This window comes from Salvelinus sp. IW2-2015, linkage group LG19 (assembly GCF_002910315.2).
Source record: "Salvelinus sp. IW2-2015 linkage group LG19, ASM291031v2, whole genome shotgun sequence".
In the NCBI taxonomy this organism is placed as follows: domain Eukaryota; kingdom Metazoa; phylum Chordata; class Actinopteri; order Salmoniformes; family Salmonidae; genus Salvelinus; species Salvelinus sp. IW2-2015.
Window position 1 is genome coordinate 23,803,873 of NC_036859.1, and position 17,526 is coordinate 23,821,398.

At 41.9% G+C, this 17,526-nt stretch overlaps 1 protein-coding gene across 4 annotated transcripts in view; it reads right to left on the bottom strand.

Moving 5' to 3' along the window:
* Window positions 1–127: 127 nt before the first annotated feature.
* Window positions 128–17,526, bottom strand: part of LOC111979770 (receptor-type tyrosine-protein phosphatase N2) — a 189,051-nt gene continuing 171,652 nt past the window's right edge. For 3 of the 4 annotated variants that reach the window (XM_070448912.1, XM_024010465.2, XM_024010463.2), the window contains 5 exons: window positions 11,044–11,121; window positions 9,468–9,587; window positions 8,926–9,092; window positions 3,444–3,497; window positions 128–596 (listed from right to left, as the gene is read on the bottom strand). In XM_070448912.1, coding sequence (XP_070305013.1) covers window positions 179–596; window positions 3,444–3,497; window positions 8,926–9,092; window positions 9,468–9,587; window positions 11,044–11,121 — 837 coding nt within the window. In that variant the 3' untranslated portion in view covers window positions 128–178. The remainder of the gene's footprint in view (window positions 597–3,443; window positions 3,498–8,925; window positions 9,093–9,467; window positions 9,588–11,043; window positions 11,122–17,526) is intronic. The other variant, XM_070448911.1, reaches the window with a different exon arrangement.

Below are 17,526 nucleotides of genomic sequence, written 5' to 3' on the forward strand. Positions count from 1 at the left end.
ACACACACACACACACACACACACACACACACACACACACACACACACACACGACAAACCAAGAGGAGAATAGGTCTTGAACAAATGCGTGTGTGTGTGAATGCCATGCTGAAGCAATTGGTGTAAGGTGCTTTCAATTTGAATGGAAGAGCACATTCCAACAAAAGTGCATGGGAGACTACATGAACACAATTAGGTATACTGTTTGCTGAAAAGAAATGGCATTAAATTCCAATAAACAGGATGAATTTATCTGCATGAACAAATTTACAATTTGCTTGACATAAATTGCCAGAATAGGAACTCTTAAACTGCATTTACATCTGACATCATCAATGTGAATAGGAATACTGATATATATCTCCATATTGTTTTCTCTCCCATCGATCATTAATTCAGTGAAGCTGCACCCGAGCCAGTCACCCTCTAATGCTTTTAAAGACCCACAGCTGAAAAAGTAAGGCTTTAACGTTGACATGGCGATGCTGCTTAACATGCGTAAGGAGAAAAGAAAAGCTGTCTGACTCCCACCTTTAGCCATCTTATTGAGAACCATGTCAATCAGAATGTACGTTCCACTCCTCCCAGCGCCGTTGCTGCAATAGAGAGAGAGAGGGAGAGACAGAGAGAGATGGGCTGTCATTAGCATGACTTAACAGACACAAGACTATTTCAATGTGTTATCGTTTTGGTCAATACAATTTTTACTTATAGCCCTAAATGAGTTGTTAATTTTGAATGCAATTTTTTGTTGTTTGATATTGTATCAGCTTGTAAAAATGTGAGCTGCTTTTAACAAGTGGCAACATAGAGGAGGGTTTAATATTCCAAGCATATACAATTACTAACGCTATTTTGAGAGGCTGAACGACATCAAACCATGATGATTTCTGTATAAAAAGGTTGTTCTGGGGTTTAAATTTAATAACAGGAATAGTAAACCATCCTCAAAAGTGGCAAAGCTGCAATATGATGCAAAGAAGAGTACATTTATTTATTAAAATTGCTGGTGAAAAACTAACAAAAACACTCCATACATGTAGAAAAAATAGGGGGTAAACTGAACATTTAGTTTGATGAATAGAGATGCAATACTATTTGAATCTATGTTTTTAATCTATGTCTTTTCATTTCTAAATCTGACACCAAATCCCCTTAAAAAAAGCACGAGAGGTGTACATACACACACAGTAAACACACGGTTGTGTATCTGAACAAACTAGGCAGAGATAATTGGGCATAATCCCGCTACAGTATACAGGATGTGCTTCTCAAATGCCCCCTTATCCCTTTGTAGTGCAGAACTTTTGACTAGGGTCTGGTAGTACCACTATGAATAGACTAGGGTGCCATTTGGAACGTAGACTGGGACTCTGGGGCAATACCGCTATCTATGTCTGGGATCTGAGGTCTGCAGTTTGCAGTATGTATCGATACCTAGCAACGCCTAGCACGGGTCATTATGAACTGATCAAAGATAAGGCTGAGGACAAAGCCCTGGGCCACAGAAAACACATTTTAAGATGTTTGTTTGCCTGCCTGGCCTCGACTGGCTAGCCTCTCAGAGCTGAGCTAAACTGATCTGAGCTGAGATAGAGACCTGTGATTTATCTGCAAGGTGCCTCTGTATAGTCTACTAGGCTATAGCTATGCTAATGTTGCTGCTTGTGCTATTGGTTATATGAAAACTGAAAACACAAGCTTTAAACTACACTGAACAAAAATATAAACTCAACATACAACAATATCAAACATTTTAGTGAGTTACAGTTCATATAAGGAAATCAGTTAACCCTTATAATTTATTTAGGCCCTAATCTACGGATTTCACATGACTGGGAATACAGATATGCATCTGTTGGTCACAGATACCTTAAAAAAAGGTAGGGTCGTGGATCAGAAAACCAGTCAGTATCTGGTGTGACCACCATTGCCTCATGCAGCGCAACACATCTCCTTTCCATAGAGTTGATCAGGCTGTTGATTGTGGCCTGTAGAATGTTGTCAATGGCTGTGCAAAGTTGCTGGATATTAGCGGGAACTGTAACCCGCTGTTGTACTCGTCGATCCAGAGCATCCCAAACATGCTCAATGGGTGACATGTCTGTTGAGTATGCAGGCCATGGACGAACTGGGACATTTTCAGCTTCCTGGAATTGTGTACTGATCCTTGCGACATGGGGCCGTGTATTATCACGCTGAAACATGAGGTGATGGAGGTGGATAAATGGCACGACAATGGGCCTCAGGATCTTGTCACGGTATCTCATCATTCAAATTGCCAATGATAAAATGCAATTGTATTCGTTGTTTGTAGCTTATGCCTGCCTATACCATAACCCTACCACCACCATGGGGCACACTGTTCACAACATTGACATCAGCAATCTTCTCGCCCACACAACGCCATACAGGCTGTCTGCCATGTGCCCGTTACAGCTAAAACCAGGATTCATCCGTGAAGAGCACATTTCTCCAGCGTGCCAGTGGCCAATGAAGGTGAGCATTTTCCCACTGAAGTCGGTTAATACGCCGAACTGCAGTCAGGTCAATACCCTGTTGAGGACGACGCGCACGCAGATGAGCTTCCCTGAGACGGTTTCTGACAGTTTGTGCAGAAATTCTTCAGTTGTGCAAACCCATAGTTTCATCAGCTGTCCAGGTGGCTGGTCCTTGACGATCCCGCAGGTGAAGAAGCTGGATGTGGAGGTCCTGGGCTGGCGTGGTTACACGTAGTCTTCGGTTTGAGGCCTTTTGGACGTACTGCCAAATTATCTAAATTGACATTGGAGGTGGCTTATAGAGAAATGAACATTAAATTCTCTGGCAACAGCTCTGGTGGACATTCCTGCAGTCAGCATTCCAATTGCATGCTCTTTCAAAACTTGAGACATCTGTGGCATTGTGTTGCGTGACAAAACTGCACATATTAGAGTGGCCTTTTATTGTTCCCAGCACAAGGTGCACCTGTGTAATGATCATACTGTTTAAACAGCTTCCTGATATGCCACACCTGTCAGGTGGATGGATTATCTTGACAAAGGAGAAATGCTCACGAACAGGGATGTAAACAAATTTGTGCACAAAATGTGAGAGAAAAACATTTTTGTGCGTATGGAACATTTCTGGGATCTTTTATTTCAGCTCATGAAACACGGGACCAACACCTTTCATTTTGTGTTTATATTTTTGTTCAGTGTATAAACTATATTCCAACCATTTATTTCAGGTTCAGGGTTGATCTATTTTTGGGAACTGTGGTTTGGAGCATATACATGAAAGGAAACCCAGTAGATCTATGCATAATAGATCTACGCATAATAGTATGACTCTGAGAGAGAGGGGTGTTATAATCATAGATGTAAGACCCACCTTAGACACATGGCATTCTGTGATTACATCATTTACTTCCTCTAATGAGGTACAATACTGTTTATACTTGCCTGCAGTGGACTATTATAGGACAAGACCTTCCCCGGTAGCACTTGTTAACCTTTCTGCAACAGAACAGACAGACATAAAGCATCATAAACCTTATGTCAAATCACAACATKAAAATGAGATCAAATGAAATATAAAATAATAGAGTACACCCAGTGATTGAACCAATTTTATTCTCATTATGATCGGTTTTAATTGGTCAACACTTCTCATATTAATAAGGCCCCGAAGACGAGAACAAGTCTACATCAAGGTTAAATATTATAATGATACTGTGGACTTTGAAAAGATACATCTCTTCTCAATCTATAAAAATATATATAAATCCACATTTCACAACCATAATTAATGAAGACTGACTTAATGAAGATATGCCATTGCAGTGGTGATATATTGGATTGTGGTAATGAGGTGTGGTGGCTGCTGGGTATCTGCATCAAAAAATGACACATTAGTGCTCTGCCTTTGACCAGGGTGCCATTTTGAGATGCAGCCCCTTGTCCGCCATGCATTAACCTTGTACAATTAAAGACATTACACAGTGGCGAGACACACTCCTGCCAGCAGCACCGTACAGCGGCCCTCACATTGTTAATTGGCTGTTGTTGTGGGGGTGAATTATGCTGGACCAGATCTTTTCATCATGGAGCGCAAGAACTAAAATGTTAAAGGGGAAGGGGTGGTGGAGGTTAGGGGTCACTAAAATGTTAAAGGGGAAGGGGTGGTGGAGGTTAGGGGTCACTAAAATGTTAAAGGGGAAGGGGTGGTGGAGGTTAGGGGTCACTCACTCCCATAAAAGTACATGCAGTAGGCTAATGATCTTACTGAAATTTCTAGAACTAAATAAGTATTCAACTTCCATCTGTATGTATACTACAGTGTAGGGTTGAATGTATAGGGTTGAAATCCCAGTAACCAAGCTTTACCCGGAATTTACCGCCCAAAACCATTCCCTTTTCCAAAGATAAATAACTGCAAGAAACCGGTAAATTATAATAAATTATTTATATGAACAGCATGGCATGTAATGGAACTGTTAAATTATATGCAATGTCTAAATATGGCTTCTCTACGGCCTCTGCATGATGAATCAACGCTCAGGGTGGTGACAGACAGCCCATCTCAGTATGGAGCGCACTTCACAATGCATGTAGACCTATCACCTCATCATGGTAACTGTTTTTCTTGTGACAGGTAGGCCTACATTTGCTGCAGCATAGCCRATGCTACAGTAATATAAAGACTGAATGCGCGTCTAATTTACCCATCTCCGTCTGGCTTTCTGGGGTCATCTTGTTTTTTAATTGCAGCTCCAGAGTTTTAAAACAGCCTGTCACTAGAATATCATTGCTTTAAATCAGTGCACACGCGAGCACTCTTTCGCAGTCTTTCTCTCTCTCCATCAACTCCATTCAAATTGCATCCAAAATGTTTAATCCTGTTCTAGATTGATATATAGCCTTATATATAGATGTTCCAGCCTCCATCTTTCAGGTAATACATTCAATGCAGTATTAGCCTTATATTTAGCCTTATATTTAGTTAATGAATGATGGGTTATACATCATAAGCTTCTAACTTATAGCCTCTGTCTCTTGCCGCAATACGCACGCACCTGCGCTTCACTGGCCTCTCCTTAAAAAGCGCTACTTAGCTCTTGGAGTCCCATGCAGGAAAAGCTAGACTAGAATAGCTTGCTGGACATAATCCTTTGGGCATTTCTTATACCAATAGACTATTCAAAGAGGGACGCACACTTTTTTTTGCTGAATGTTAAATACAGCAGCCAATAGAACTCACGGGTAATTTGAAAGAAGAGGGAACGAGGGAAGATGGCTTTAGAAGTTATTTATTCAGACCGATAATCATTCAATCTTCATGAAGAGAAGTGAAAGCCTTCTGCAACTAATTCTAGTCCTATAATATTGAAGCATGTCATTAGAATGATGAAGATAAGTACAACAAAACCGCATTTGCTGCACCAGATTTGCATGTTCTCTTCTGCTTTATCATGGCTTGAACGATGTGCGTAATTCCATTCCATATAATACAGTATAATACAATACAGTACAGTAATACAGTTCACACTCAAAAYGATTAGCCTACTGGAGCTAGTTTCATTTATTTACCCAAGAGATCATATAGCTAGCTACATCTATGGGCTGTTATGTTTTTCTGTTGTGCATAATGTGCAGTAGCCTATATCATAGGTTATATGTATTGGATAATGGAACAATCATTTGGTCTTTTTTAGGCTTGGGCTCATTAAATGTCATTTATGTAGGGATTATAAAAATTGTATTTAATACATGACTCATCAGGCTCAGGTAGCATCAGGTTTAAATCTTTTCATCCTGATCAAAGCTCTAATCAAATCCAGACATATTTATATGCTCTATACTTCTTTTGAATGACACTTCCGGTTTTGGTGGGAAATACCGATTTACCCGAGAGAAAAGTGATTTACTTTCAGGTTGGAACATTTGTAAAATACCAGGAAAATATTCAACCCTACTACAGTACTTACAGTTGAAATCGGAAGTTTACATACATCTTAGCTGAAAATATATTTCAACTCAGTTTTTCACAATTCCTGACATTTAATCCCAGTAAAAATTCCCTGTCTTAGGTCAGTTAGGATCACCACTTTATTTTAAGAATGTGAAATGTCAGAATAATAGTAGAGAGAATGATTTATTTCAGCTTTTATTTCTTTCATCACATTCCCCAGTGGGTAAGAAGTTTACATACACTCAATTAGTATTTGGTAGCATTGCGTTTAAATTGTTTACCTTGGGTCAAACGCTTCCCACAATAAGTTGGGTGAATTTTGGCCCATTCCTCCTGACAGAGCTGGTGTAACTGAGCAAGTTTGTAGGCCTCCTTGCTCGCACATGCTTTCTCAGTTCTGCCCACAAATTTCTATAGGATTGAGGTCAGGGCTTTGCGATGGCCACTCCAATACCTTGACTTTGTTGTCCTTAAGCCATTTTCCCACAACTTTGGAAGTATACTTGGGGTCATTGTCCACTTGGAAGACCCATTTGCGACCAAGCTTTAACTGCCTGACTGATGCCTTGAGATGTTGCTTCAATATATCCACATAATTTTCCAACCTCATGATGCCATCTATTTTGTGAAGTGCACCAGTCCCTCCTGCAGCAAAGCACCCGCACAACATTATGCTGCCACCCCTGTGCTTCACAGTTGGGATGGTGTTAGCCTCCKCCTTTTTCCTCCAAACATAACAATGGTCATTATGGCCAAACAGATCTATTTTTGTTTCATTAGAGGACATTTCACCAAAAAGTACGATCTTTGTCCCCATGTGCAGTTGCAAACCGTAGTCTGGCTTTTTTATGGCGGTTTTGGAGCAGTGGCTTCTTCCTTGCTGAGCGGCCTTTCAGGTTATGTCGATATAGGACTCGTTTTACTGTGGATATTCATACTTTTGTACATGTTTCCTCCAGCATCTTCACAAGGTACTTTGCTGTTGTTCTGGGATTGATTTGTACTTTTTGCACCAAAGTACGTTCATCTCTAGGAGACAGAACGCGTCTCCTTCCTGAGCGGTATGACGGCTGCGTGGTCCCATGGTGTTTATACTTGCGTACTATTGTTTGTACAGATGAACGTGGTATCGTCAGGCGTTTGGAAGTTGCCCCCAAGGATGAACCAGACTTGTGGAGGTCTACAATTTTTTTTCTGAGGTCTTGGCTGATTTCTTTTGATTTTCCCATGATGTCAAGCAAAGAGGCAATGAGTTTGAAGGTAGGCATTGAAATACATCCACAGGTACACATCCAATTGACTCAAATTATGTCAAGTAGCCTATCAGAAGCTTCTAAAGGCATTTTCTGGAATTTTCCAAGCTGTTCAAAGGCACAGTCAACATAGTGTATGTAAACTTCTGACCCACTGGAATTGTGATACAGTGAATTATAAGTGAAATAATCTGTCTGTAAACAATTGTTGGAAAAATTACTTGTGTAAAGCACAAAGTAGATGTCCTAACCGACTTGCCAAAACTATTGTTTGTTAACAAGAAATTTGTGTAGTGGTTGAAAAAAAAGAGTTTTAATGACTCAACCTAAGTGTATGTAAACTTCCGACTTCAACTGTATACATTTACTGTATGTGCGGCAGGACACTGAATACTTATGCCTAGGGATTTATTTCAAGCTCTCACTATAATCCCCAATGATTATCTCTTTAAGAAACTGGATTTAAATGAATAGTATTCCTTCATCGATCAAAAGTAAATTGACAGAAAATGTTACGCAACAAACCGAAAAACCAATTCACAATTCAGAAGTACCAAACCCACCATGAACCAAATGACCATAGGAACAACAGCAGATCACCAATGGGGGGTTGGTTGGGGGGAAGTGGTGGAATTCAAAGGAGGGAGGTGATCCTTAAATAAGTTAAACGTATAGAGTATCAGTCAGAGGAAGTCAAGCAAATCATGAGCAAGCAAAGGGTGAGAGGTCATTAGAGAGAGGAAGAGAGGCTGAGGAGAGAGAGGAGGAGCAGGGGGGTTCCGCAAGGCCCCTGGTTGCAGAGTCACAGTTTCCAATGATCACTTTTGTGACTATGCAACTGGGCTCATATTACTAGCTGCAACATCACAAAAATGACACTGGCAACCGCTAATTAGCTGGCAAAATAACAAAAGGAAGAAAACAAATCAAAACAGGTAGGTAGCTATGAAACTGAGAAATAAAAGAAAGTGCTGCTCGATCAGAAGTAAGACTTGTTAATTAAATACATGGCGGCATACAGAGAGAGGAATTAGCTCGCAGTTTATGATCTCGAACCCTCAAGTGTGATAATTGCTGTCGAAACCACAAACTAAGATTCAGATTCAAGAGTTACTGCAATAGCATGTGATAAGAAATTGAGCGAGAAGACATTTTTAATCCTAGTATTTCTCCTCACCATTCCCTCACCCCATGAGAAAAAAAATGCCAACACTGACCACAGTTGGTGGCTTGATGGCAGTATGATGTGTTTCACCACAAATCCTGGCCCTGCTCTTTCCCGGAAGATCTCACCTCATAAGTGTGCAGCACAAATACAATAACACCAGGATATATAACATCACAGTACTCAGACTTGTCCTGTTATTTGAAAAATTCCTCAGTGGGCCTGAGAGAGCAGCAAGGCTAGCAATAAAGAGATTTACTGAGTCATAGTATATCTTATATCTATGTGAAGACTGGCACATAAAGTAAGAGGAAAATAAGGGAACTAAAGGTTTAATCCCACAAAATACCTTATTGTTACCATATCAATCTGACAGCAATAGGGTTGCAAAAGTCTAGTAACTTTCCCAGGTTTTCTAGAAATCCATGTTTTCCGAGGAATCTTCCGATAAGGATTTCTAGAAAACCTGGGATTTCTTGGAAAGTTTGCAGATTTTTACAACTGTAGATAGTGGTGAGGACAGCCCTGTGGAGCCCTGACTCTAGGAAGTCCTACCTGCGGAAGTCCAGGAGTGTCCGACTGGACTCAGGGACATTCTGGTTGAGCCAGGTAAGGAAGTGGAACTGTGTGACGGTGCGAGTCTCGTTGGTCTGCATGTTCTTTAGGTAGAAACTACGAACCAAGAAGTCATCACACCAGATGTGCTCCGACACCAGGTTCACCTATAGAGGAAGTTATGTCAGAGTCATAGAAATATAATGAGTTCTCATTCTTATTCTATTGTAAGTTATCCGTGAATACACAGTAAAARATGTCATTATAAGTGCACTTGATTTTAAATATGCAGTGCACTGTGCACCTTACAGAAAAGTTAGAAAATGTGTATTACTGACTGTGCTATTACAGTATATAAGTAAACGGTTGAATGCAATTCAAACTGAGTACAACCAAATTATGCTGAAATTACACATGAATTTTAAAATCAAAACGACTATAACCATATTTCCAATTTAGAACAGCAACAATAGATAGGACTAGAAAAACAAACAATTGACATTTTCAGCYAACATCAGACATTGGATAACCAGGCCTGGTACCTCGTAGATGTGGTAGAGGTTGGACCCCTCGTCAGGCCAGTAGTGGTAACACTGTTTGACTCCACTCTCAGTGAGGGGCGTCAGCATGACAATGACCACACAGCCATTCTCCCAAACCATCTGCARACAAAAGACAGAGAACGGCCATTTTGTCACAAGGCAARACCCGGTAATTGCCTCGTGACATGCAGCCTCACGCTATTCTATTGAGACGCTCCCCCACACACTTCAAACTTTTATGTATGAGCCCATTTACTAGTATTAGAGGAAAAAGACAAAACATGACAAACAGGAATATGGAATKAAATGCTCGATTAAAATGATGAATTATCATCCATTCCTTCTTATTGAATCATCTGCATCTAAATTACAGTACAATCTACTTTCCATACTTGGGGAAAACACTGTTAGCTGTCGCTGTGGAATTCTTAAAGTATTTTTGTAAACTTTAACAATAGTAAGGTTAAAACACTAACAGCTTCATATGTAGGGGGGTGCAAATTAGCTGATGGTGCAAATTAGCGCAAGCTAAAGCATGTCGAAGATTCAATGTATCAATGTTTTAATTGTATCTGTCCCTTAACAAATAAATACACTATTGTCCCTATTGTATCCTTCCAGAACTAGGAGTGTCTGTTTAGGTGTATTTTTCTCGCTAACATACAGTCTAGATGGCGCTGGTCAGAAGGTAGGTAGGCTCTAGAGAGCCATTGGTAGGATAGAAAGACAGCAGCCAGGTTAATGAAGCTAATAAAACATTATTGTTACACTCATCAGATGACCAGGATGCTCACCTATGGCTCATGATTTCACAGTTACCAAGAGCATTTGCTAATGTTTAGCACATTGAACAAAGTTTAGCACACTTGACACAGTTCTAATATAGTTTAATGATGTAGAGTGTGTTGTGACCCATGTAAAATGCACTTTAAAAAATTATAATTTACTAAGACAGGAGGGAGAAGATTAGGGAGAAGAGAGGAGAGAGAGAGAGCCTCCACCCCCCCTCTCAGATTGTGTTCAGAGCCAAACAGGGATTAGGCAGAGAGGGGGCCCAGGCCGAGGCCCATACTCCGGTTGTCATGTTGGGCCAGACATTCCGTCCACTCAGAAGCACAATTCAAGTAGCACACGGGTGACAGAGGATGCATCCTAAATGGCACCCTATTCCCRACATAGTGCTCTACTTTTGGCCAGAGCACTATGCACCCTGGTGAAAAAAGTAGTGCACTATATATGGAATAGGGTGCCATTTGGGATGCGCKCTGAACAATTCCATCCTCGGAATTCTCCCATTATCATGCACCTTATCGCTTGCATGAAATAATCTAATATAATTCAAGACAGCCTCCCTTTCTCTCCTATAGTTTGACACAACCAGGCATATCTGTATACATAAAATGTGCAGCAATATTTGATTATCATTTGCAAGTAGATTGTGTAGTGGTATATAAGGAGGCCATGGTGGGATTACAAAAAGCACTTGTCTCCAGTTTGACTTACACTTCTAATAACACTGTTCCCTTGTTGCTTAAGTCTGGAGAAGATATTGATTTTATGAAAGAGAGGAGTGTACCTGCCAGAAATCAGCCACCGTGGAGGGAAGGGGGCCTTGAGTAGCGATGTAGGCTGGGTTCCGTGGGTCATGATCCATCTGGGAGAGAGACAGAGAGACAGAGAGAGAGATAGAGAGAAAAAGCAATGTTATTACTTAATTATTGATRAAGTAAAGGACCACAAGGTTTACCCTAGTGAGTGCTTTGAGAAAGAACAATATTCTTAAACTGGATATAGTGAAAAACATACCAACTTAAAGTCAAARACAAAATGATGTTGCAAAATGTTGAAATAAAGGGGCAATCCATAGTTGCTACATTCCACTCATAAATGAATGATATTTACCCATTGATTCTTGAAGAAAATAACTTAMAAATGCCTCCCGAGCTTAGTTCAACTGTCATACCCKATCAGATCCCAAAATATAAGCTTYRTATACTCCAATGTTTGTAAACAAACACCATGTAGCCTAAAAACATGGRTAAAACTATTATTTTGATGTAATGGATGGTCAGTCCTTGCATCCATAGCTCTTTCCATGAATTTGAGAGTGGTCACGTTTCTCCAGCCCCATCCCACAGCTTTTTAACGAAACGTGGGCGGGGAGAACGCTATTGTTTCAACCGCTTATTGCCGCTTTAAAGTAACACCCACATTGGCTGTAGAAAGAAGAAATTCAGAGTATTACTACTCTTCCCTCCCTGAGAAATAGTGTAGGTGGTCAGTGAAGCGTTCAAGGTTTAATACAGTGTGCAAAGCCATTCACTTATGTTCTGATCTTCATTTTGGATATGTTTGAATAGGTATTCAATGGGAATGAGATCAGAGTTTTCCCATGTATTGTTAACCAAATGTTTGTGGAAGAACTCCTTTCTATGATTCCCAAATGTTGTCTGTGTGCCATCTTTTCTTATTCTGCAGTGCTTAAAACAAGGCTGCTAAACTCTCACAAATTGGAGAGCAATGACATCTTTAAAAAACAAAAGCGTGGTCCAGAAATGTGTGGTGAATATGAGAAGAGAATAGTTGAGTGTCAGTCATACATATTACCATGCAAATTGTATGGAAKATGTTATAATTGGATAGGCCAATTTATCTGGAAGCAATTATGGGAAAAGACAGATAATTCCAAGACTTGCACACATGGTGTTTAATAGTCTTCTGTTGCTTTATGAACTAAAATAATATAATGTTTTAAATAAACTRGGGTTTACACTGAAGATTACGCTTTTAACGTAAATGTATTAACTGGGSAAAGAAAGGCACAGTTTTAACTAGGGGTTTGCATTTCAATTAAAACAGAAAAACTGTCACTGCAAAGTGCATTTGTTAACAGATGGAGGAGAATAGAGGAGGGGCTGTGAATGGGAGAGTGCTTTTATGTCCTTTTATATAATTGTCAATGATGACGAATGCTAACAACAAGTAAAACATTTTAGCTTTGGCAGAAAAAAGAAAACAGAAATACAACAATGTCTAGTGTTTGATGCAGTACCCCTGGAGAGTATCTGCTGCTGCAACAGAGAAACGGACTGTCATTGGTCTAGACTCAATACTGAGAGAAACTCAGTGTCTGCAGTACACTTAGTACAGAGAAACTGTACTCTCTGTCGCTCCCTCGCTCGGTCACTCCATTTAGCTCTCTCTCGCTCCCTCGCTCGGTCACTCCATTTAGCTCTCTCTCTCGCTCGGTCACTCCATTTAGCGCTCTCTCTCTCTCTTCTCTCTCTCTCTCTCTCCTCTCTCTCTCTCCTCCTCTCTCTCTCTCTCTCTTCTCTCTCTCTCTTCCTCTCTCTCTCTCTCTTCTCTCTCTCTCTCTCTCTCTCTCTCTCTCTCTCTCTCTCTCTCTCTCTCTCTCTCTCTCTCTCTCTCTCTCTCTCTCTCTCTCTCTCTCTCTCTCTCTCTCTCTCTCTCTCTCTCTCTCTCTCTCTCTCTGATGCTCCCCTTCTGTCTCTACCTCTCTCTCTCTCTCTCTGATGCTCCCCTTCTGTCTCTCGCTCTCTCTATCTCTCTCTGATGCTCCCCTTCTGTCTCTCGTTCTCTCTCTCCAATCTCTTGGAGACACAATGTTTCCTGACAATTTCAAGTGTCTGCTGTCTCTGAACTAAGAACTGGTGCTAATGACATTCTTGAGTGTGTCCGTCCATTCAGCCGTCAGTAGGCTGAGGGGCTAATGCTGTTGATGGGTCTCCAGGAACCCATTGTCCCTCATCCATCCCTCCCTCTTCCACCCACCCAACTTCTTGGTTGGAGTTGAGAGAAAGAGAGAGAGAAAGAGAGAGAGATTAAACATTGTTTACCAGTGGATGATTTCCCTGGGACCTAATGAGGAGCAAGCGGCAACGTGACAGGCGTAATCATGGCCGTTTTGTTCTGCCCAGCCAGGGTCTGTGTGCTGTAATTATCAGCCTTTCTTCCCTACTGGCCAGTGGCGGCCAGTGGCTGCCGGTGGCAGCAGTAGTTATTGCAGAGCACTGCTCTGCCTCTGGTTGTCTGTCACCACTGCACCATGGGGGACCAAGGCTTGTCAGCTCTTTGTTTCACCCACCACACTGTGAGACCAGGGAGAGGGAGGGAGGCACAGATACTCTCTCACAGGAGATTCACTTCTGTTCTGGTCCTCATTTCAGAGGTGTTTGAATAGGTTTCCCATGTATTGTGAGGGGCTAGTGGTGATGATGTGAAAGCAAGAGTCCATAAGACGATCTAGAGCGCCCATAGAATCTCTACTTCATCAATGTAACACCAACAGTAATGTCTTCYAAATGAAGCCATACAATAACAGCTCAATTAGCTTGAAGCCAGATATCCCACAGTAGRGAGAGAAATAATAACAACCTCTTTAAAGCGGCAAACACAAGGGAGTTACACAATTCCTCTTATAAGATCGTCATAAGTTTTACAGTGATTCACAGTATTACTTTGCAGACAAACATTCTCCAGAGTGCCGACAACGATGTTTTGCGCTGAGCCAGTAAGTGTTGTTGTTGAGGAAATCAAATTGCCAGCAGCAGAGGTATTTCTGTAAATATCTAGTTGTACCCATCCCGCTCGGTGTGTAGGAAAAGGTTCTTCTGTGTCGTCACATCCTGGCACTTTGGTGCAACGACAACGGGCCAGTGTCCCGAATGGCACCCCTTTCCCTATATAGTGTACTACTTTTGAACCCTATGAGCCCTGGTCAAAGGTAGTGCACTATGAAGGGAACAGGGTGCCAGTTTGGACACGACCTTGGATTTGAAATGCATAGCATTTCAGTTTCTTATAATGGAATACTTCTGTATCTGCCTCCAGGGGAAGATAACTGCATCTATTTGATTTGATTTGACCACCTTTTTTCAAATGGGTATGCTCAGTTCCTGAATTCACAAGGCTCCTATTTCTCTCTTTCTTACAAATGTTTAGTTCTTGGACATTCACAGTTGAGTAAAAAAAAACATTTGCTCAAAATGTATTGTTTGATGCTTAAGTGTGTGTAAATTACCCAATTTATACACTGGTTGTCATTTGTGAGTGACGAAGGTTCAAAAATAGCCGGAGTGGGTCTTTAAACTCCTGATTTAGCCTTTAAAAATGCACCAGTAGAAATTGTATACATAAATGCATCAGCTCCCATGCTGATTCCCTGCTGCCAATGTGTAGGCTTACATGTAATCAACTAAACCTGAATATATACACTGAGTGTACAAAACGTTAGGAACACCTGCTCTTTACATGACATAGACTGACCATATGAATCCAGGTGAAGGCTATAATCCCTTAAAGATGTAACTTGTTAAATCCACTTCAATCAGTGTACATGAAGGGGAGGAGACAGATTATAGAAGGATTTTTAAGTGAGTGTACAAAACAGCTCACCTTCCTAATATTGAGTTGCCGCCCCTCCACTTGCCCTCAGAACAGCCTCAAATCGTCAGGGCATGGAATCTACAAGGTGTCGAAAGCATTCCACAGGGATGCTGGCCCATGTTGACTCCAATGCTTCCCACAGTTGTGTCAAGTTGGCTGGATGTCCTTTGGGTTGTGGACCATTCTTAATACACATGGGAAAGTGTTGAGCATGAAAAACCCAGCAGCGTTGCAATTCTTGACACAAACCGATGCGCCTACTACCATACCCCGTTCAAAGGCACTTGCCCATTCACCCTCTGAATGGCACACATACACAATCCATGTCTCAATTGTCTTAAGGCTTAAAATCCTTCTTTAACCTGTCTCCTCCCCTTCATCTATATCAACTATATCAATGGGCTCCTGAGTTGRGCAGCGGTCAAAGGCACTGCATCTCAGTGCAAGAGGCGTCTCACATCCGGCCGTGATTGGGAGTCCCATAGGGTGGCACACAATTGGCCCCAGCGTCGTCCGGGTTTGGCTAGGGTAGGCCGTCATTGTTAATAAGAATTTTAACTGACTTGCCTAGTTAAATAAAAATAATAAAAAACATCAGACAGGACCTGCAACTACCTACTGAATGTAGCTTGTTTGAGTTGGAGAGTCCATGTGACTTAAAAAATCGTAAATGACTTGGGTTGATGCATCTAAACACTAGGAGCTTACTTCCTAAACTTAATTACATCAAGATCTGGGCTACGCAGACAAATTTGGACATTCTAGTATTGACTGAAACTTGGATCTCTGGGGATATTCTGGACTCCGATATTAATATTGAGTGTTATAATTGGTTCAGAGCTGACAGACAGGGTAGAGGTGGTAGAGAGGCTATTCTTATTAAAAATAATTTCTCTCTCTTGACTGAAATCCATTTCCCTTGGCAAAAATGTTTAGCTACTATATTTAAGCCTTTGTCTGGGGAAAAATGCATCCATAACTGTTATAGGGGTCTACCTACCGTCCTCGCTCGGCTAACCTTTGTGCACTTGAAGAGTTAACTAGTTTGTTGTATTATTTTATTAAATCCTAAGTTATTATCCTGGGTGACCAAAATGATGATTGGGAAATGCAGGCTTCAGACAACAAAAATATTTGTTGTTTGTCTAAGAGATGTAAGAATACAAAAATCTAAGCCTCATGTTATCACAAAGAGGAACTTTAAAAACTTCAGTATAAAGGCTTTTTTATTTTTTATTTTTTATTTTTTACATGATCTTTATTTTTGTGACCTTAATTAAATTTCAGCTATCCCTGAACCTGATTTATCTTTGAGCCCTTTTGCAGATGTCTTCAATACTATTGTGGATAATCATGCTCCCTAAAGGTAGATGAAATGCCTGGTACACTCTTTATCAGAAGTAATTCATAAAAGAGATGATGTTGGTGTCACGCCCTGACCATAGATTGCTTTGRATGTTTCTATGTTTTGTTTGGTCAGGGTGTGATGTGGGTGGGCATTCTATGTTGTATGTCTAGGTTGTCTATTTCTGTGTTTGGCCTAGTATGGTTCCCAATCAGAGGCAGGTGTCAGTCGTTGTCTCTGATTGGGAGCCATATTTAGGTAGCCTGTTTTTKTTTGTGTTTTGTGGGTGGTTGTATCCTGTGTTAGTGTTTTCACCATACGAGACTGTTTCGGGTTGTTTGTACTTTTGTTATTTTCYTTRAGTGTTCGTTTTGATTTATTAAATATATCGTTATGGACACTTACCACGCTGCGCATTGGTCCGACATTTCATACTCCTCTTCAGAAGAGGACGAAACCCGTTACAGAACCACGCCACCAAACAAGGACCAAGCAGCGTGGTATCGGGCAGCAGCGATCTCCGGACTCATGGACATGGGAGGAGATTTTGGACGGTAAAGGACCCTGGGCACAGGCTGGGGAATATCGTCGCCCCAAGGCAGAGCTGGAGGCAGCGAAAGCTGAGCGGCGGCGATATGAGAGGCAGCACGGCAGCGCGACAGGTACGAGAGGCAGCCCCAAATTGTCTTTTTTGGCAAGAGTCAGGTTGGAGACCTGAGCCCACTCCTTGTGCTTATTGTAAGCAGCGCGTTACTGGTCAGCACCGTGTTATGCGGTTAAGCGCACGGTGTCGCCAGTACGCGCCATAGCCCGGTGTGCTATAGGACAGCCCCCCGAAAGTGTCATGCGAGTGTTGGCATCCAGCCAGGGCGTATTGTGCCTGCTCAGCGTGTCTGGTCTCCGGTACGCCGTTTCGGTCCAGGGTATCCTGCGCCGGCTCTGCGTGCTGTGTCTCCGGGGCGCTGGGAGGGTGCAGTGCGTCCTATGCCTGCGCTCCACTCGTGCCGGGCGAATGTGGGAGTTGAGCCTAAGGGAGAGGTGCGCGTAGTATGCACTAGATCTCCAGTGTTCACCCACAGCCCGGTTCAACCTGTGCCTGCACTCTGGAGGGTCCGGGCTAGAGTAGTCATCCAGCCTGGGGGAGTGGTGCCAAGGCTGCGCACCAGAGCTCCAGTGCTCCCCCACAAGCCCGGTCCTTCCGGTGCCTCCTCCAAGCACCAGGCCTCCTGTAGGTCTCCCCAGCCTGGTGGGTCCTGTGGCAGCCCCACGCACCAGGCTGTCTCTCCGTCTCCTTCCTCCAGGTGCTCG